We start from the raw sequence: 15,424 nt of genomic DNA, 5'->3' as shown, positions 1-15,424 counted from the left end.
GATCCTCCTGCAGCCCTGCAGTGCCACGCTGCACACTCCACCAGTTGGTTTGGGCAGAAGGTTATTCTCTCCAGGGCATTTACAGTCAATGTACCATACACTAATAGATGCCTCCTCTATTGTTCGACCGTGTGCCCGGATTGGCTGAGCAAGTGTGGGAAACACCAACAACCCTGAGACTCACATATCTGCTTGGCTGCTCTGGGGTATAAATAGAGGCAGTCAGTAGCTTCCAGAGTCATAGGCTTGTGCTCAGTACAGAAGCCCCTGACCCAGAGATCAGTGCCCATAACTCACAGGGATCAGAATGGCTCCCACCAACAGTTTCTTGGTCCACATAGAGGAAAAACTCCTGCCGAAAGAGAAGAATAAAGTAAGTGGAACAACTTTAAGTGGACAGGGCTAGAAAGTATGTGTTGGGCTGTATTCTATGGCACTGATTAGACATCTGAAACTCCAGTGTCAACCATGTGCATTTACATAGCCAAAATTATATAACAAGATCTAAGGATAGACAGACGCAATACAGGGGACAGACAGACAGATACGTGCTCCAGGAGGAATCAGGGTAGATGATATAAATAAATCCAATGTGAGCATATCCATAATGAACTGCTCCTCCCCAATTGCAGCTCAGGAAGCCGGTGGTGGAGAAAATGCGCCGGGATCGCATTAACAGCAGCATCGAGCAGCTGAAAGTCCTGCTGGAGAAGGAGTTCCAGAGACTTCAGCCCAACTCCAAGCTGGAGAAAGCCGACATCCTGGAAGTAGCGGTCAGCTACCTGAAGCAGCAGAGCCAGCTGCAGGCACGAGGTAGGTACACAGCGTGCTTTATCGCACCCTCCATGGGGCTGCTCCCACAGCAACTGCCCCCTTAAAGCTTTGCTCACACCAGTCCTCGCTCCCTAAGACAATGAATCCAGGTGAGCAAGGACATGCAGGATTAGGCCCCCTGAGTCAACCCCTTCCCACGTACTGTCCCCTCTGCCCCACATTGGACACGCTGCTGACCTGTCATTTTCCTCCCATGTCTTTTTCAGCTTTCAGTCAGAAAAGCCCAGAGCAAGATTTTAACACCGGATACCTGCGCTGCCTCAAAGAAGCACTGCATTTCCTGTCCTACTATGAGCCTAGGAAGGAAGCTCAAGCCCAGCTGATCAAGCATTTCTGCAAAGCTCAAATGATCCCAGACAATCCCTGCTCCCCCCCTGTGCAGAGCCCACCCCCGTCGCCCTGCCCGATCCCCAGGAAGCACCCTACCCAGAAGACTGCTGTTGCTCCTTCCATCTGGAGGCCCTGGTAGACTGACTTATGGACATGCCTTCTTTTTTTTTGTTTGCTACAAAACTAGAGGGATCTTTAATGGTTCCTCTTTCAAGTAGGAAACTCTGATTTCCAAGAGGGAGGGAGGGTATTTTTTTCTGTCAATAGGAATGAGGGTCTCTAAAGTAGTTTTCCTTCATAGTGAAGGATGGTGTTTGTATCTTGCAGTGAAACTGCTGTTTTTATGAGTGGCTCCAAGCTAAAAAAGGAACAAGTTCTTTGATGCTTTACAGGGCAAAACTCCCATTGACTTCCATCAGAGTTTTGCTTGATAAAGCCCTCAATGCAATGCCCAGGGAAGTAAATGGGAATCTTCTCACTGTTTTCTGTGGGTATTTAGGAGCTGCTCGGGCCCTGTATTGGGCAGCAACCTTCTTCTAGAAGGGGTATTTTTGAGGCTGTATTTTGTATCATAAAGAATTTTGAGTCTTTACCTTTTGAGTGAAAGATGTGATTCAGAAATGCTGTTGCTTCTGAAGTTCCTGTACTATTCTAGTATAATCTCTTATGGAAAGTTATTATGATAACAAATTAATGTAGAGAAAATTTTCTTCATGCCCAGTGCATATGAATCTCACCTGAGAGATAATTGATGCCTTTTGTAAAGGAAGTACCTGATTTGTATCTTAAGTTATGAGGGTGGGGTAGGGGAAGGGAAATAAGTACTGTACAGTTCCACACTGAATATTTTAAAGAGATTAGAAGCTTTTATAAAGTTGCTGTGTTTTCTTTCTATGGGATGTCAAAAGTGACTTTGGTTCCTTTACTGTACATGTCAATAAAATGATTTTATTCCTTGACCCTTTTTGCCTGAAATTATTAAATTATTAAAATGTTTTGTTGGCATGCTTGCATAAGTCGGGCGACTGTTTAAAACACCCGGGGATCGTCACTGTGGTGCACAGTTTTTACTTGTTCAAGCAGCCCCATTGACTCTGGTTGGAAAAGGGATGGGATTGTCCATTTGGAAAGATATACAAAAGCTAACAAAAATTACAGTAAAATTTCAAGGCCTGAAAGTGAAGAAGAAATGCAGACGGACAGGGAAGGGGGTCAGACATGCATGAAAATACATATGTAGTCTTCAGATGGAAAAGAACCTACTTGCTAAACTCAGGCCCTCACAGGTAACATGAGGCTTTTCCTTTCTCTTTTAAAGAGAAATGTACATATCTGCTATATCTGGTCAGAGACTAGGCAGGATCTCACACAGTTTTTTCTCTTCCAAATTAATTTATTTGCAATTTCCTTTTTTAAAATGTAACACTCTCCTCTGAAGAAGCCAAACTGCAAGTCAAAAATTCAAAGCTGGAAGTCCTGGGCCCAGGAACCAAGAGACCTTTTTGGTCATGATTCCTCGCTCTGCTACTGATTTGCTGAGAGACCTTAGGCAAGTCATGTCACTCATCTCTGCTTCAGTTTCTTATGCTGTAAAACCTATATCACAGCAGTGTCCCAGCATTTGGAAAGCACTCCAAGATCTAAGTTCCATGCAACTGTTAGATAGTATTTTTATTGCTGGCACTATTTTGCACCAGCTAGTCTCTCTCTAGCTTGGGCTCAGCCGTGTCATGGATGTGTTCCCACACAGCAGCAAGCTTTAAAGTGCTTAACCCCAGCTCTATTAGTAGAAATATCACCACTATCAAATATATTTTAAGTGCCCTCTTTAACCCTTCCTTCCCCTTCTGATACTAATATAGAAAGCAAAGCAGGCATATCCTTCCACGGCTTGAGAGCCCTGACTCATGACCAGGGTAATAACTGCAACACTGAGGCAGTGGGCTGCCTGCGACTCCTACATGTGGACATGGATTGCATGTCCTACTCAGTCATTCCTGTTCCTGACAGTGGGTACCAGGTGGAGCCTTCTTAAGAGTGAATGAAGCCTGTTTGATTTCACTGCCTGGGAGCTAGCAGGATAGCATCTGGGTAGCCCCAGAGCCATCCTGCTTACACAATACCGCAGCAGAGGATGCTGATCTTTTACTCTCTAACATCCCAAATGAACATACACACAAGCCTTAGAAACGTTATTTTAATTTTTTTTTCAAAAAAAATTCCCACCAAGCCCTGTCTTATGTTTAGGGCACAGGAGGGTTCCCTCTTGACTGTATGACCCACCCATGGCACGAGACCATCTCCCCCTGGGATTCCAGGATAGCAGTTCATTTGAAAAGCTGAATTTCCATGGACCAGGACGATAAGAAAATTAGAGGTACCCACTCTAAATCGAGAGAGGCAAAGTACCATATAAATAGAGCTAGGCATTCTTATTATTGATATAGATCTTGGAAACTGTTCACTTTAACTATTCACTGTTAGCAATGTTTGATTAGTCATATGGCACATTTTGGGAGATAAAAATTGCCTTTACTCAAGAAGGGGAAACAGCAAAAAGGGCACTTAGATAGAAACAAAACACACTCTAAGATTTATATAAATATTTGTAAATCCCTGGAAATCATATAGGTAACAATTAGTGTGAGCCCCTGAATATCAGCTGATCTCATTCAACTGCATTTTCATATATTTGACAGTTGAATATTACCCCCCACTCCCCCAAAAAACAAAAAAACAAACCAACCAACCAAACCACTGGAAATGAGTATCAGAAACACAGTCCTTCTGGCTCAATCAGACTGAGTAGGAATGCAGTTTGGTACTACCCTGAGCTATTTTCCATTCATACTGTACTCTGCCTCAACTAAGATTAGTAACACCTGAATTTCTCTTTGGTAGTATATGTATATTTTTACTTTAAGTTAATATCTCCTACAGTTTATATGCAACTAGTTTCAGTAACGTGTGCTGTAGAATCTTGCTAAAAAATGCACCAAACAGATTCCCAACTCGATTTTAAACTGCTGAAGTCAGACAGAAATACAATCAAGAGAAAACTCTGAAAAGAACAAGACTTCATAGAGCTGCTGGGTGCACGTTTGGCCTCACTTGCACTGGGGGGAAATCAGAAACCTGGAGAAGAGTTTACCCCCATGGAAGAGTGGTGTGAAATCGGAACCAAGCCTGTAAGGCCAGAACCTCTTTCTGCCAGACCCCTATCCCCTAGAAAAGTCAGAAAAGGCATAGAGTCCAATTTTCATTTCTACTAAGACCTTGTTATACCCTGTGCCACTAAAGAAGCTTTACAGTGAGAAAGAACAAAAAAAATATACCCATCCCCTTTCCGGTAGGGCCTTGACGTAAATAAGAACCAGGCCCAGTGCTGTACAAAGCTGGGGACAATATGGAAAGCACCAGGCTCACAGCCTTCAGGTAAAAGCCCAACCCAAAGCAGTGGAAAGACTCCAATTTATTTGAGTGAGCCAGGACTTTGGCTGGTGTCGGTGGAGCTCTGATGATTTCTAACCACAGGCTTTGGTTCAGTCTCAACAAGAAGCATCTGCAAGCGAGCTTAGCCAGGTTGCTATTGCCAATACTGAGATCTCATTCTGAGTGCCTGCTTTGATCCTAGAAAAGCCCAGGTCATGCTAACTCTTTATTAATTATTAGTTGTGATAATAAGTAAATACACGCAGGCACTTCAGATCATCCCACCTCAGGCTGATGCTCCCCTTTTGCAGAGCTCTCCTACCCTTGGGAGGGTGATGTTTATTATGCTGATCCCACAGCCCAGGGATACTTTCCTGACAAAGACCTATTAACCTCAGAGTGTGGGCCTGAGTTTCTCAGAGTTTCCCACACTTTCTTCCTCTATTTATGACATTCAAGGGGATCACAAAGGAAGCGTGCCTCACAACAGCCCACATTAGTGACGCTCTTTGATTCTGCATTGTGATTACCAGCAATTCCTGTCCCGATAGACCATCTGGAGAGCTATTTTCCTAAGGAGCACGTTGATCGATCAGTATTATCCAAGCCCTTTTAAAACTTGGGAACGTTATGCTCTTTGACACTAAATAGGTGGCTTGCGGATGGACTGTCAGCTCAATTTTAAGCCATCCAAGTCAGGTACAAAAAAAAAAAGAAAGAAAGAAAGAAGGAAAGAAAGAAAGGAATCGTAACTGTTCCTTAAGAAATGCACGTATGATAATGACACATTTTATAAGTTGGGGCATCCTGAAAGCAAGATGTAGCTTGAAAGGGAAGACGGTGTGTAGAAAGGATAGCAATTACTTAGTGAATGATGTGAACTTGACGCTGGGTGCACAGCCCTGGAGACTGAGCATTATTTTTAATCACAGAGACGGTATCCTGCTGCCAGGGGTAATGCTGGTATGCATTTGCCAGTCTGCCTCCTTCAGGCTGCCCCACAATTGAGCTGTTAGGCCTGGTTCATCTCTAAAGCTCATCCATACCTCAGCTGGCTGAGAGGGCTGCCAAATAGTATTAAGCACAACAACTGCTTCTGGAATAAGAAGTCCTTGTTTTACTGGCCCTACTCATTCAATCACTGGGCTAGATCCACCATCCAGTGACAGCAAGGTGGACAGAGACATGGTCCACTACCGATTCTTTAGGCCATCCAGTTTTCCATAATAACCGACTGCTCTCAAAGACAACCAAACGACTGCCATGTACCTTGCCTCAGTGAAAGCTGCTTCTACTTGGAATTCAGACTCTGTATGTGCAGTATGTTCACAAATGATGTGAGGAGTTGAGACCTCTGCCACTTTTAATGATCAATATGACAAAGTGAGCATAACTAGACAGACCAGCCCCTCTCTGCTCCTGTGAGACTCTGATCACAGTTTTGAAGGTGAACTATATTCAACAGGAGACTCTCAAATACTTTCCAATAGAGCAAAGCTGTAAGAGAGCTGAACTTACTGGAGCAAATGGCTAAACAGCCAAGCACTGGTGTATCTTTCAGGATTGGACCCATATTTCACAGCAATGAGATCTGATCCCGAAGAAGGGAATGATCAAGCTACAGCATTTAGCTAATTTACAAACACTAGAATTGCCTAATGCATTTCCACCATGGTACTAGGTTTTGTGATTTATTTCTAACAACCCATCACTCCATTCACAAGAGGAAACAAAAATGCTACCTTATAACAACCACAGAACAACCTTCCCTACCATCTTTTGGGTCTGCAGTGGTACTGAGTCAAGAGATATAAACTCCTCCCTCTGATACATGGTGGTGATAATGGCTGATCTTGGAGCACATGCATACTTTATAGGCTGCTCAATACACTGAAGCTTTCCTCTTAATTAGAAAAGAAAATAATTAAAAAGTGCCTAACCTTTTAGCCAATATAAACAGGAACTCCTGACAGTACACATTGTTTTCTAACATGAGGGCAAGTATCATAGATGCCCCAATATGTCTGTGTTTTTTATGGATATTGGATCCTACAATGTGTCAAAATTAAATATTACAAGAAAACAGATATCACATGGCATAAACTAAATGTGAGTAATACAGAAAAAGCAATTCAGCCCTAAGGCAACTACCTTGACTGTACTGGAATTACACCTAGTAATCATACTATATATATAATATATATATATATATATATACACACAAACACATGCTGATGCAGAAAGAGATTTTGCTGATGCTCAAGTTAGTACAGTATAGTATAGCATAGTATAGCATACCACAGCAGCTACAGCCATATCCTCTTCTAATCACCCTGTTGCTTCAATTTCCCCCACAACGATAGAAATACAGTTACCCTGTGTGTACCTGTACAAAGTGCCTACTTACTTCCATACAGAATTTTCCCATATAGCACCCTTAAAATAAGAGGTTTTATCAATCTGAGATTATCATGAATAGCAATTCAAAGAGATTGCAGAGTCATAGAAAAATAGGACTGGCAGAAAGTCATCTAGTCCAACACCCTGCTCCAGGCAGAATCACCCCTGTCTAAACTATCTCAATAAAATATTTACAGTATCTAATCTGCACTTGAAAACATTCAGTAAATGGAAACTCCCCAGCCTCTCCAGAGAATGCATTCAGTGCTTAACCACCTTGATAGAAAGTTCATCTTAATTAATATCCAGCCTAGATTTCCCTTGCTGCAATTTAAGCCCATTACTTCTTGTCCTGTCCCCTGCAGGCACACAAAACAGCAGATCACCCTTCTCTTTATCACCACCCTTTTTTGTATTTAAAGACTGCTATCAAATCCCTCCCTGTTATCATATCCACTCATCATAAAGTGTTCAGCCCTGAAGAACACAATCAAAGCAAATGGGAAAGGAATGATGCTTTTCTTTGATTCATCAATAGGATGTGTTCAGGAGGAGGCGGGGGTGGCGCTATAACTCTGGCGTCTTTCAAACTGGTTAGAGGGAGGGAGAGAAGCTGGAGTTTGTAACCCCCGAGGGCTGTTGTTTTGTGCTGGCAACGCAAGGCGGCTTGCCTGGTTCACCATTCACATCAGATGGTGTGAGTCCGGGATCTTGAGCATTTCCCACACAGCGCCCCATTCACAGTGTTAAACTGTTGACAAAAGAAGTGTGCCTCCGCAGGTCCTGAGTGGAAAGCTAATGCCTGCTGCACCATCTGGCCAGCACTGGGAGAAAGGCATAATGCTTTAATCAATGGGTGGTGGTTCAATCCTTTGGACTCGGCAGCATTGTGCTGGGGGTAGGATGGCATTATTTAAAACCACTCGTTTCATATTTCTAGAACTGGAAATTGGATCAAAGCGTTCCTGCCCAAAGGAAACCTCCCACCTCATGGTGCCCTTCTGCTGCAAACAGAACAGCCCTCTCATCCAGTGCGTGGCACAACCTACCATCCCAGTGCATCTGACAAGCAGCCTGGGGACTCTGTAGACACCCTGGCGAGTTATATCTTGCCGTGAGCGATGACAAAGATCAAGGCATACACCCGTGTGTTGGCCAGTGATAACAATAGCAACACAAAACTGATAAAGAGACTTAGGGTCTGAACTTTCTAGGGGACCCAAGTTTGTGATGTGCTTTGACAATCAATAATAATAAAGTCATTAAAATATCAAAGGTGGGAAGGGGGAAGCTGACTTATGGAATTCACTGTCACAGGAAGTCACGGAGTTAACTATTACAGAAGTGAGCAGTATGAATGGGTTTGGATGACCAAATGTCATGGCTAGTAAAACAAACTTCAGCACGTTTATCCTCACAACAATCCAGGGCAGAGTTTTATTTACTTATATGCAGCCTCAAGTACTTGTGTTACAAATGGGGAAACTGAGGCACAGAGAAGGGGAGTCACTAACCTGAGGCTCACATTAGATGAAAGGCTGACAAAGGCATCAGGTGAGGTTTTCGTAAACTTCTTCATACTAATGGGGAAACCAAGTTGCACAGAAAATCCGGTCCTTATGTGTTTTTCAGCTTAACTAAAGTAACCAAATGAGCACTGCTGTGAAACAAGTTAACCGGCGATCCAACAGGTCTGGAATAGGAGTCAGAAGGTCTGCGTTCTAGTCTCTGCTCTGGGTCCCTCTCAGGCTCCGTCCTGGACTGACTGCATAGCACACAAGAGGACACAGCAGTTCACTGAAGCCAACAGAGCTCTGAGCAAGCACGGCAGCCCAACCTCAAAGCAGAATCAGGGCCCCAGTCAACATGAGACCTTGCAAACTTATGTGTTGGATCCCCGCATCCTGACTATGCCTGTGGTGTGGTGGCCCTTTGAGAGTGCAATTTTGTTACGTGCCAGAACTTCCTATCTCTCTTAAATGGCCCCTAAGCATTTTTCCCCCGAAAAGTGTTTTCAGGGTCCCCACTGCTCAGTCCTTTCTGCAACTTGCCCCTTCTGTCCTGAGCCCTGTGGCTAGGGCTTATTTCCAGATGCAATATTTTCATTATTCTTTAGGATTTTACGATTTAATAGTTGCAAGGCACCCTAAGTGAAGCCCATGGTATGCAGCTGTGTGTGTTAGATGGGTAGACAAGGTTTTAAACAGTGAATGTTGCTCCTGCTGATACAGATTAAGGCCATGTGTATCCGGGTCCATGTGTTTTATAAGCATGCCATTCAAAGCACTCATGAGTACAGGGCCATAGTAGAGGAGAAAGAAGTAACCAGACGAGAACTGATTCAAACCAAGTTACCAGTAATGCAACAGGTCTGGAATAGGAACCAGGATTTCTGCCAAGAGTCCAGAAAAAAAAAACAAACTAGCACTGCTTTCAATGGCCAGGAGCCTGCCTGTCCTGGTCCTGCTCTCCCACTTCCATGGGGTCTATCTGACTATGCCAAGTACACCTAATTCAGAGGGCATACAACAGCAAACATGCTGACAAAACATGGCGCTGTAAGAGAGAGCAAGTGAGCTTGGGCCAGGAGCCAGGAAGTGCTGCAGGCTTACGATTTTGGAGACAGGATAACTGAGGCACAAAGTGGGTTGGGGGCTGAATTACTGTGTGCCCTTGTTTTGCCATTTGTAAAGGCAAGTAATACTGCCTGCTTTCATATTGCACAGCTAGCTGATGGACACTAAAGCAACGGCAGGCTTGATTCAGGCTCGTTTGCAAAGATCTCCAAGACAATAAATGGAAGATGCTAGGAAAAAGCATGATTATTATGATATTAATTTGCTGGGGAAGCCCAGACAAAAGCAAAAGATAAAAATTTACTTAAGGCTTGTAAAAAGTCACAGAAAAAAACAAAATGCATGTAAGACTGAGGAAGGAAAAGATATTCACATGGTAATTTCCTAAAAAAATATACATACCCCCCCCCCCATGTGTTCTCCCTTCTGATTTTGATCACTAGTTGCCTGAAAATTGACCAGCACTGTATTCATCCAAGCACGGTTTAATGTCAATGAAAAGGTTTAGTCCCTCTAATTTGAAACTTTTTCCCTTTTGGCTTCTCCTCTGGACAAGGACAAGGGGAGGGGCTGTTCTCTCTTCCTGGGAGCTGTCTTCTGTGCTTAATGTCACCGCAGCCTGGGAAAAGGCAGCATATTGAGATGTTGATGGTCCCAACATCAGGCGCAAGTTTGATTATAATGATGGCGAACGCTTTCCCACGTTCCTCCCCAGCCCTCCTAGCCTAGCTCCTATTGTGTAACACACTCCCCAGTCCACCTGCTCCGCTGGGAGCAGGGTATTATCCCCAGGCAATTCACAGTCAATTTACCATGCTGTAATAGATGCTCTATCTATTGTTCTGCTAAATGCATGGATTGGCTAGTGAGTGTGGGAAACTCAAAGGAGCTTAGGCCCCAGGCATCTGTATGCAGCTTTGGGGTATAAATAGAGGCACTTTCCAGCTCCCTGTATCACTTGCTGAACAGCAAGATCCGAGGTGAAGTCAGCACCTGTACTCCTGGGATAATGGCCCCTAACATTCTTGCACTGGAAATCCTAACACCCAAAGAGAAAAACAGAGTAAGTATGTGCCGCATGTGACCCATGTGTCTGAGAGTGGCTGCTCAAAGCAAAGCCTCCTAGCTGGAGCAGATGAGAAAGGAAAGGTGGTAGCTAATTCTCTCTCTGCCTTCTCGTGTTACAGCTGAGAAAACCAATGGTGGAGAAGCTGCGCCGGGATCGCATTAACAGCAGCATCGAGCAGCTGAAAGTCCTGCTGGAGAAGGAGTTCCAGAGACACCAGCCCAACTCCAAGCTGGAGAAAGCCGACATCCTGGAGATGACTGTCAGCTACCTGAAATACAGCCAAAGTGAGTGCATCTCCCTCTCTGTTTTCAAACTGCTCCTGTCTGCTAGTTTTACTTATGCCTAGGCTGAAGATTAGGCCAGACCTGTCTAAAACTCTGTCTTTCCTCTTATTCCAGCTTTCCCCTCATCTCAGCATCTGCAGCAGGATTACAGTGAAGGGTATTCCTGGTGCCTCAAAGAGGCTCTTCAGTTCCTGTCTCTCCATTCAGCCAACATGGAAACTCAGACAAAACTGCTGCGCCACTTCCAGAGATCTCAAGTGGCTGCCAAAGACTCAAATTCTTCTGCAGCCTCCTGTTTCTCCAACCAAGCTCCTGCAAAACAGGCAGTGCTGAAGCCCTCCAGCAGCCTTTGGAGGCCCTGGTAGATGAGAAGGACTTCTGTTTTATTTCTGGATATGTGCTTGTATTCCAGAGGAGCCTGCAACTTGCTGTGCAAGTATGTGCACTCCTCTAATGAGTAGGGAAGAGCACTTTCCTTTTACAGAGCACGATGATGCTTGGACATCAGTTTCCCTTCTCCCAGAAGGACCTAAAAGCTCCCACTACTTGGAGAGTTATTCTAAAAGAATGTACCCTGTAGTCCTCATGGGAGGACGACTGAAAAGAGTTGTTCAGAGAGGAACGTTTCCTGGTGTGTGACCACGCTGAGGTGGTGCATGCGCATGCTGGGTTAAAATGAAGTAACTTCTAAGAAGTATAGGCTCACATTTTCAAAGGTGTCTGCTCAGCTGGAGCACCTCCATCTCAGCCACCCATTTCAAGACTCCTGGGATACCCCTGCTTGACTCCAGTCACAGCTGAAAATCCCAAGCTGGGTAGCTGCATTGGGGGACACCTTTGAAAATGTGGCTCTCACCTGGTTGCCGTAACAAGTTCTACAATATTTGTAGGGTGCGCTAAGCGTACTATGAAAAGCAACCCCAGTTCTGTAGAGGAAATTCTTCAGGATGTATGGCTCTCGGAGCAGAGCACAATTTGCTAGGTTTAGTATGTGCAATGCCTTTTGTAAAGGCAATAGATCACTTGTCTCCTTATAGGAAAGGAAAGTTACGGCATGTGTTGTCGAATTTACAGGAAATGCTTAGCAAAGCCTTTCATGAAAAGGTGACTGTACAAATTCTATTTGTGTTTTCGGTACCCTCGTGCTTGGGGCAGACTGCTGATTTGCTACCATCCTTGGAGTGATATGTACGTTTAAGCTGCACTGACTCTGTAATCTGTTTTGCATTACTTTGCATTTCAAAAGTCACAAAAATTTGGCTCTGAGTGACAATAAAATCTGGTTACTGAATCTGTATCCGGTGAGTTGTTCTTTTCTTTGTGAAATTACCAGCTGGGGCCTCTCTTGTAAAATGATTTGCAGGATCCTGTGATTTAAAGAACTGCTGTGCCAAAGAGGTGTCCACACTGCACTCACAGCTCAATATAAACAGGAACACTGTGACACACTCAAGCTACTCACTGCACTACAGACGTATCTGGAGGCATAATAGATACAGAAGAATCAGAGTTCAGCTGCGGAGCAGCCCAGGTTTGCATAGAAATTTAAGCAAGTCCTAGGGGTTAAAGCAGATTGTGGCACTGACAAAGATTCAGAAAGAACCTCAATCAGGCTTCCTTGGCTGTGGAAAGCAGAAAGGAGTAGGCAAAGGGAATGAGATGTGCCAGGATCAGCCTCAGGGAATCTACTACTCAACCTTCTCTGTAAATTCACTTGTTGCAATTAGAGGTTTTCATCAGTAAAGGGCAGGGGGGTATGGAAGGGAAGGGAAGGGAGGAAGGAGGGTTGAGGGTGAGAGTGGGGTTGTTGAATGTGCTGGCTGACATCCACCTTTTGGGTTTAACAAGGCAAATATATTGGACACAAGGCTGGTGGCCCTGGTACTGAGACTGTACACAGACATGGGGCAGGAACTCTGTTGCAACCGTTTTCTCATTGCTCTCCTGGTCTTTTAACAGATTCACAGCCCCAAATGTTTACCACTGACCCTTTTGCAACTAGTCACACACCAGATACATCTCTTTAACAAATAATTACACGGGTACCTTCTAACCCTCCTGTCTTACTATCCTCACTTTACCGATACTAGGTCTGGAGCTCTCCAAAAGCAATGCCCATTTGAAAATATAGACCCAAGTTATCTGGCAAAGGTTATAGAGACCAGGAGTGTCAAAGCAGCGAGTCTCAGTTCCACACCCGGATTAAGAAAGTGGGATAGTACCAATTTACCTGTGAGACCTGTCAAAAGCAGGACCATTGTTTTAGAGGCATTCTGAATTAGGTAAAACCACCTCCCAAGTGAAAAGAAGTGTTACTAAAGGAATTTGTGCTATGTTCCCTTGCTGTCATTTATTATACAGGTGTGAGCCAATGGCTGTCGTTGTAAAAAACTTCAGATACTCACATTTTCTTCCAATACAAAAGGGAAAATGTGTGTAATTGTTCACTTTATCCTGGTGGGGAAAAGCCAAAATGCACAGACAAAATGATTTCCATGCCACTGAAATCAACAGCACTTTGGTCACCGAGGCCAATGACAGAAGTATTAGGGCGCAGAGAAGGGAGATTTGGGGACAAAAAAATGAAAATCTACGTCAGGAGGCAGCGCGTTAAAAAGTATCGCGCTGGCCCACAAGAGACTCGGGTGTTATTGCCAGACCTGACACTGGCCTACTGGATGACCTTATCTATTACTTCACCTTTCTGTGTCTCAGTGTCCCCATCTGTAAAATGGGAATGATACCAACCTCCTGCTTGAGGTGCTTGAAGATCTAACGATGTGAAGCACTATAGGTAGGGATCTGTTATACTATTAACATTTATTGCTTCGGTCACAAAAGCACTCTAAATTTGCTTCCATCTCTTAAATCTCCTTCATTGCAATTAAATCTGTATCTTCCTCCATTCCTTACCAGCCTCCCTGTTCCTCACAGGATTAAAGGATCATATACACAAAGAAAAAACTTAAGAAACCGGCACTTGCAATGAGGAAATGAATCTGCCCCAGAGCCACAGAACAAAGAGCCAGCTGTCAGGACTTGCCCAAGCTGCCCGAGGGCACTGCTGTCTCCTGCAAAGCATTTCTTCATGCGTTGCTGCATCCTGCCTATCCCTCAATTTTGCTGGGGCATCCACCAAGCTTCCTACCTCACATTGAGCCCTAGGGCTTTTCCTCCTCCTGACTGTCCTCTTACTGGGTTAAGGCAGGGAGAGCGGCGGTGTGGCTCTGAGTAACCTCTGTATCTCACTTTGAATCAAGGCTCTGGTTTTGAGTCACATCCTGCTTTGAGGTGAGACTGAGCGCAGATTAGACACGAGCAGCCCTGCCACCCTGTGGCCCAACCGAAGCACCGCGAGTGCACGCAACAGCCAGGCTCCTGCGGGCAGCGGTGCGCGGGGAGGCAGCCGACGCCAGCTACGGCGTGGACCAAGGGCACGCGAGATGAGGGTGGCCATCGAGGCACCTCAAGAATAGAGGATAATTTCATTTCATGCAACTATCCCCTACCACCGTGAACGCCGCGTACCTCCCGAGGCTGGGGGGCACGGCGAGCTCCCGCAGGCGGCCGTGTCAGTGGCGTGAGGGCGGCGAGCAGGGAGCTCCACAGACAGCTGCGGGGGGTGCCAGGTGGTGAAAAATAGAGAACATAAAGGCGTCCAGTTTCATATCAACAGAGGACACAGGATCAGAAAACCGGACTGTCCTCTATAAAACCGGACGAATGGCCACCCTACGTGAGATGCTCCACGCCGACCCCCTAAGCGGGCACGTGGGCTCACACTGCCTGCGGGGGCGCCCCAGGGCAGCCACGCGAAGGCGTGCACGGTGCAGCACAAACGTGTGCCCACAGGGGCACGCGCCCCGCCACCAGAAGCCTGGGCAGGAGCAACCCCCTCGGGCCCAGGTGCCTCCGTGGCCTCCCCGCGCACGGCCTCAGGGACGTGCAGCCCATGCCAGGCGCGACGGCTTCCGCGTTCCTCCTCCTTCTCCTGCCCTTCCCGAGGCGCCGAAGGAGGGCGCTGGGCACAGGGCGATGGCGTGTGTGCAGGCCAGCAGCAGTGCGGCGCCACCAGCCGAGGACAGGAGCGAGGGGCAGTGCAAAGGGATGGGCTGGCTGTGGCCACGGGGTGGGTTTTTCCCGCCAAGGCGGCAGCAGCAGCAGCAGGGCCCCGCCCGCCCCGCGCCACGGGCGCCCCCTAGGGCCGGGGCCTTGCAGCGCAGCTCCTTAGCATAATGTATGCAGCCCCGGTATTAACATGTAAATATATGCGCATGTATTTGCATACCGATGAGGCAGGGCAGGAGCCGGGCGCGTTCAAAATGGCGGCGCGGGGCGGGCGCGGCGGCGGCGGCAGCAGCGGGCACTGCAGCCAGGACAAGAGCATCACGTTGCCGCCCGACGAGATCTTCCGCAACCTGGAGAACGCCAAGTGCTTCGCCATAGACATCGGTGAGGGCCGGGCCCACGGGAGGCGGGCGGCGGGGCCCCTGGGGGGG

General features: G+C 46.1%; 3 protein-coding genes across 3 annotated transcripts in view; all 3 read left to right on the top strand.

Annotated features, from left to right (window-relative positions):
• The first annotated feature begins 307 nt into the window (after positions 1 to 307).
• On the top strand, positions 308 to 1,303 carry LOC102371097 (transcription factor HES-5-like). Its single transcript, XM_025211850.1, has 3 exons — positions 308 to 373; positions 633 to 813; positions 1,041 to 1,303. The coding sequence occupies exons 1-3, from the start codon at positions 308 to 310 to the stop codon at positions 1,301 to 1,303; spliced, it is 510 nt and encodes a 169-aa protein (XP_025067635.1).
• A 9,278-nt stretch (positions 1,304 to 10,581) lies between these two features.
• On the top strand, positions 10,582 to 11,290 carry HES5 (hes family bHLH transcription factor 5). Its single transcript, XM_006016247.1, has 3 exons — positions 10,582 to 10,635; positions 10,760 to 10,925; positions 11,040 to 11,290. The coding sequence occupies exons 1-3, from the start codon at positions 10,582 to 10,584 to the stop codon at positions 11,288 to 11,290; spliced, it is 471 nt and encodes a 156-aa protein (XP_006016309.1).
• A 3,928-nt stretch (positions 11,291 to 15,218) lies between these two features.
• PANK4 (pantothenate kinase 4) overlaps positions 15,219 to 15,424 on the top strand; it is a 34,904-nt gene continuing 34,698 nt past the window's right edge. Inside the window, exon 1 of the mRNA XM_014523305.2 lies at positions 15,219 to 15,377. Coding sequence (XP_014378791.1) covers positions 15,248 to 15,377 — 130 coding nt within the window. The 5' untranslated portion in view covers positions 15,219 to 15,247. The remainder of the gene's footprint in view (positions 15,378 to 15,424) is intronic.

This window comes from Alligator sinensis, unplaced genomic scaffold (genome assembly GCF_000455745.1).
Source record: "Alligator sinensis unplaced genomic scaffold, ASM45574v1 scaffold366_1, whole genome shotgun sequence".
In the NCBI taxonomy this organism is placed as follows: domain Eukaryota; kingdom Metazoa; phylum Chordata; order Crocodylia; family Alligatoridae; genus Alligator; species Alligator sinensis.
Note: the sequence above shows the minus strand (reverse complement) of the source record. Positions and strands in the feature narration are given on the sequence as shown.

Coding starts and splice junctions, on each gene's coding strand:
- HES5 (XM_006016247.1), top strand. CDS start 10,582: ATGGCCCCTAACATTCTTGCACTGGAAATCCTAACACCCAAAGAGAAA. Junction 10,636..10,759: donor CACCCAAAGAGAAAAACAGA/GTAAGTATGTGC, acceptor CTCGTGTTACAG/CTGAGAAAACCAATGGTGGA. Junction 10,926..11,039: donor CTACCTGAAATACAGCCAAA/GTGAGTGCATCT, acceptor CTCTTATTCCAG/CTTTCCCCTCATCTCAGCAT.
- LOC102371097 (XM_025211850.1), top strand. CDS start 308: ATGGCTCCCACCAACAGTTTCTTGGTCCACATAGAGGAAAAACTCCTG. Junction 374..632: donor TGCCGAAAGAGAAGAATAAA/GTAAGTGGAACA, acceptor CCCCAATTGCAG/CTCAGGAAGCCGGTGGTGGA. Junction 814..1,040: donor GAGCCAGCTGCAGGCACGAG/GTAGGTACACAG, acceptor TGTCTTTTTCAG/CTTTCAGTCAGAAAAGCCCA.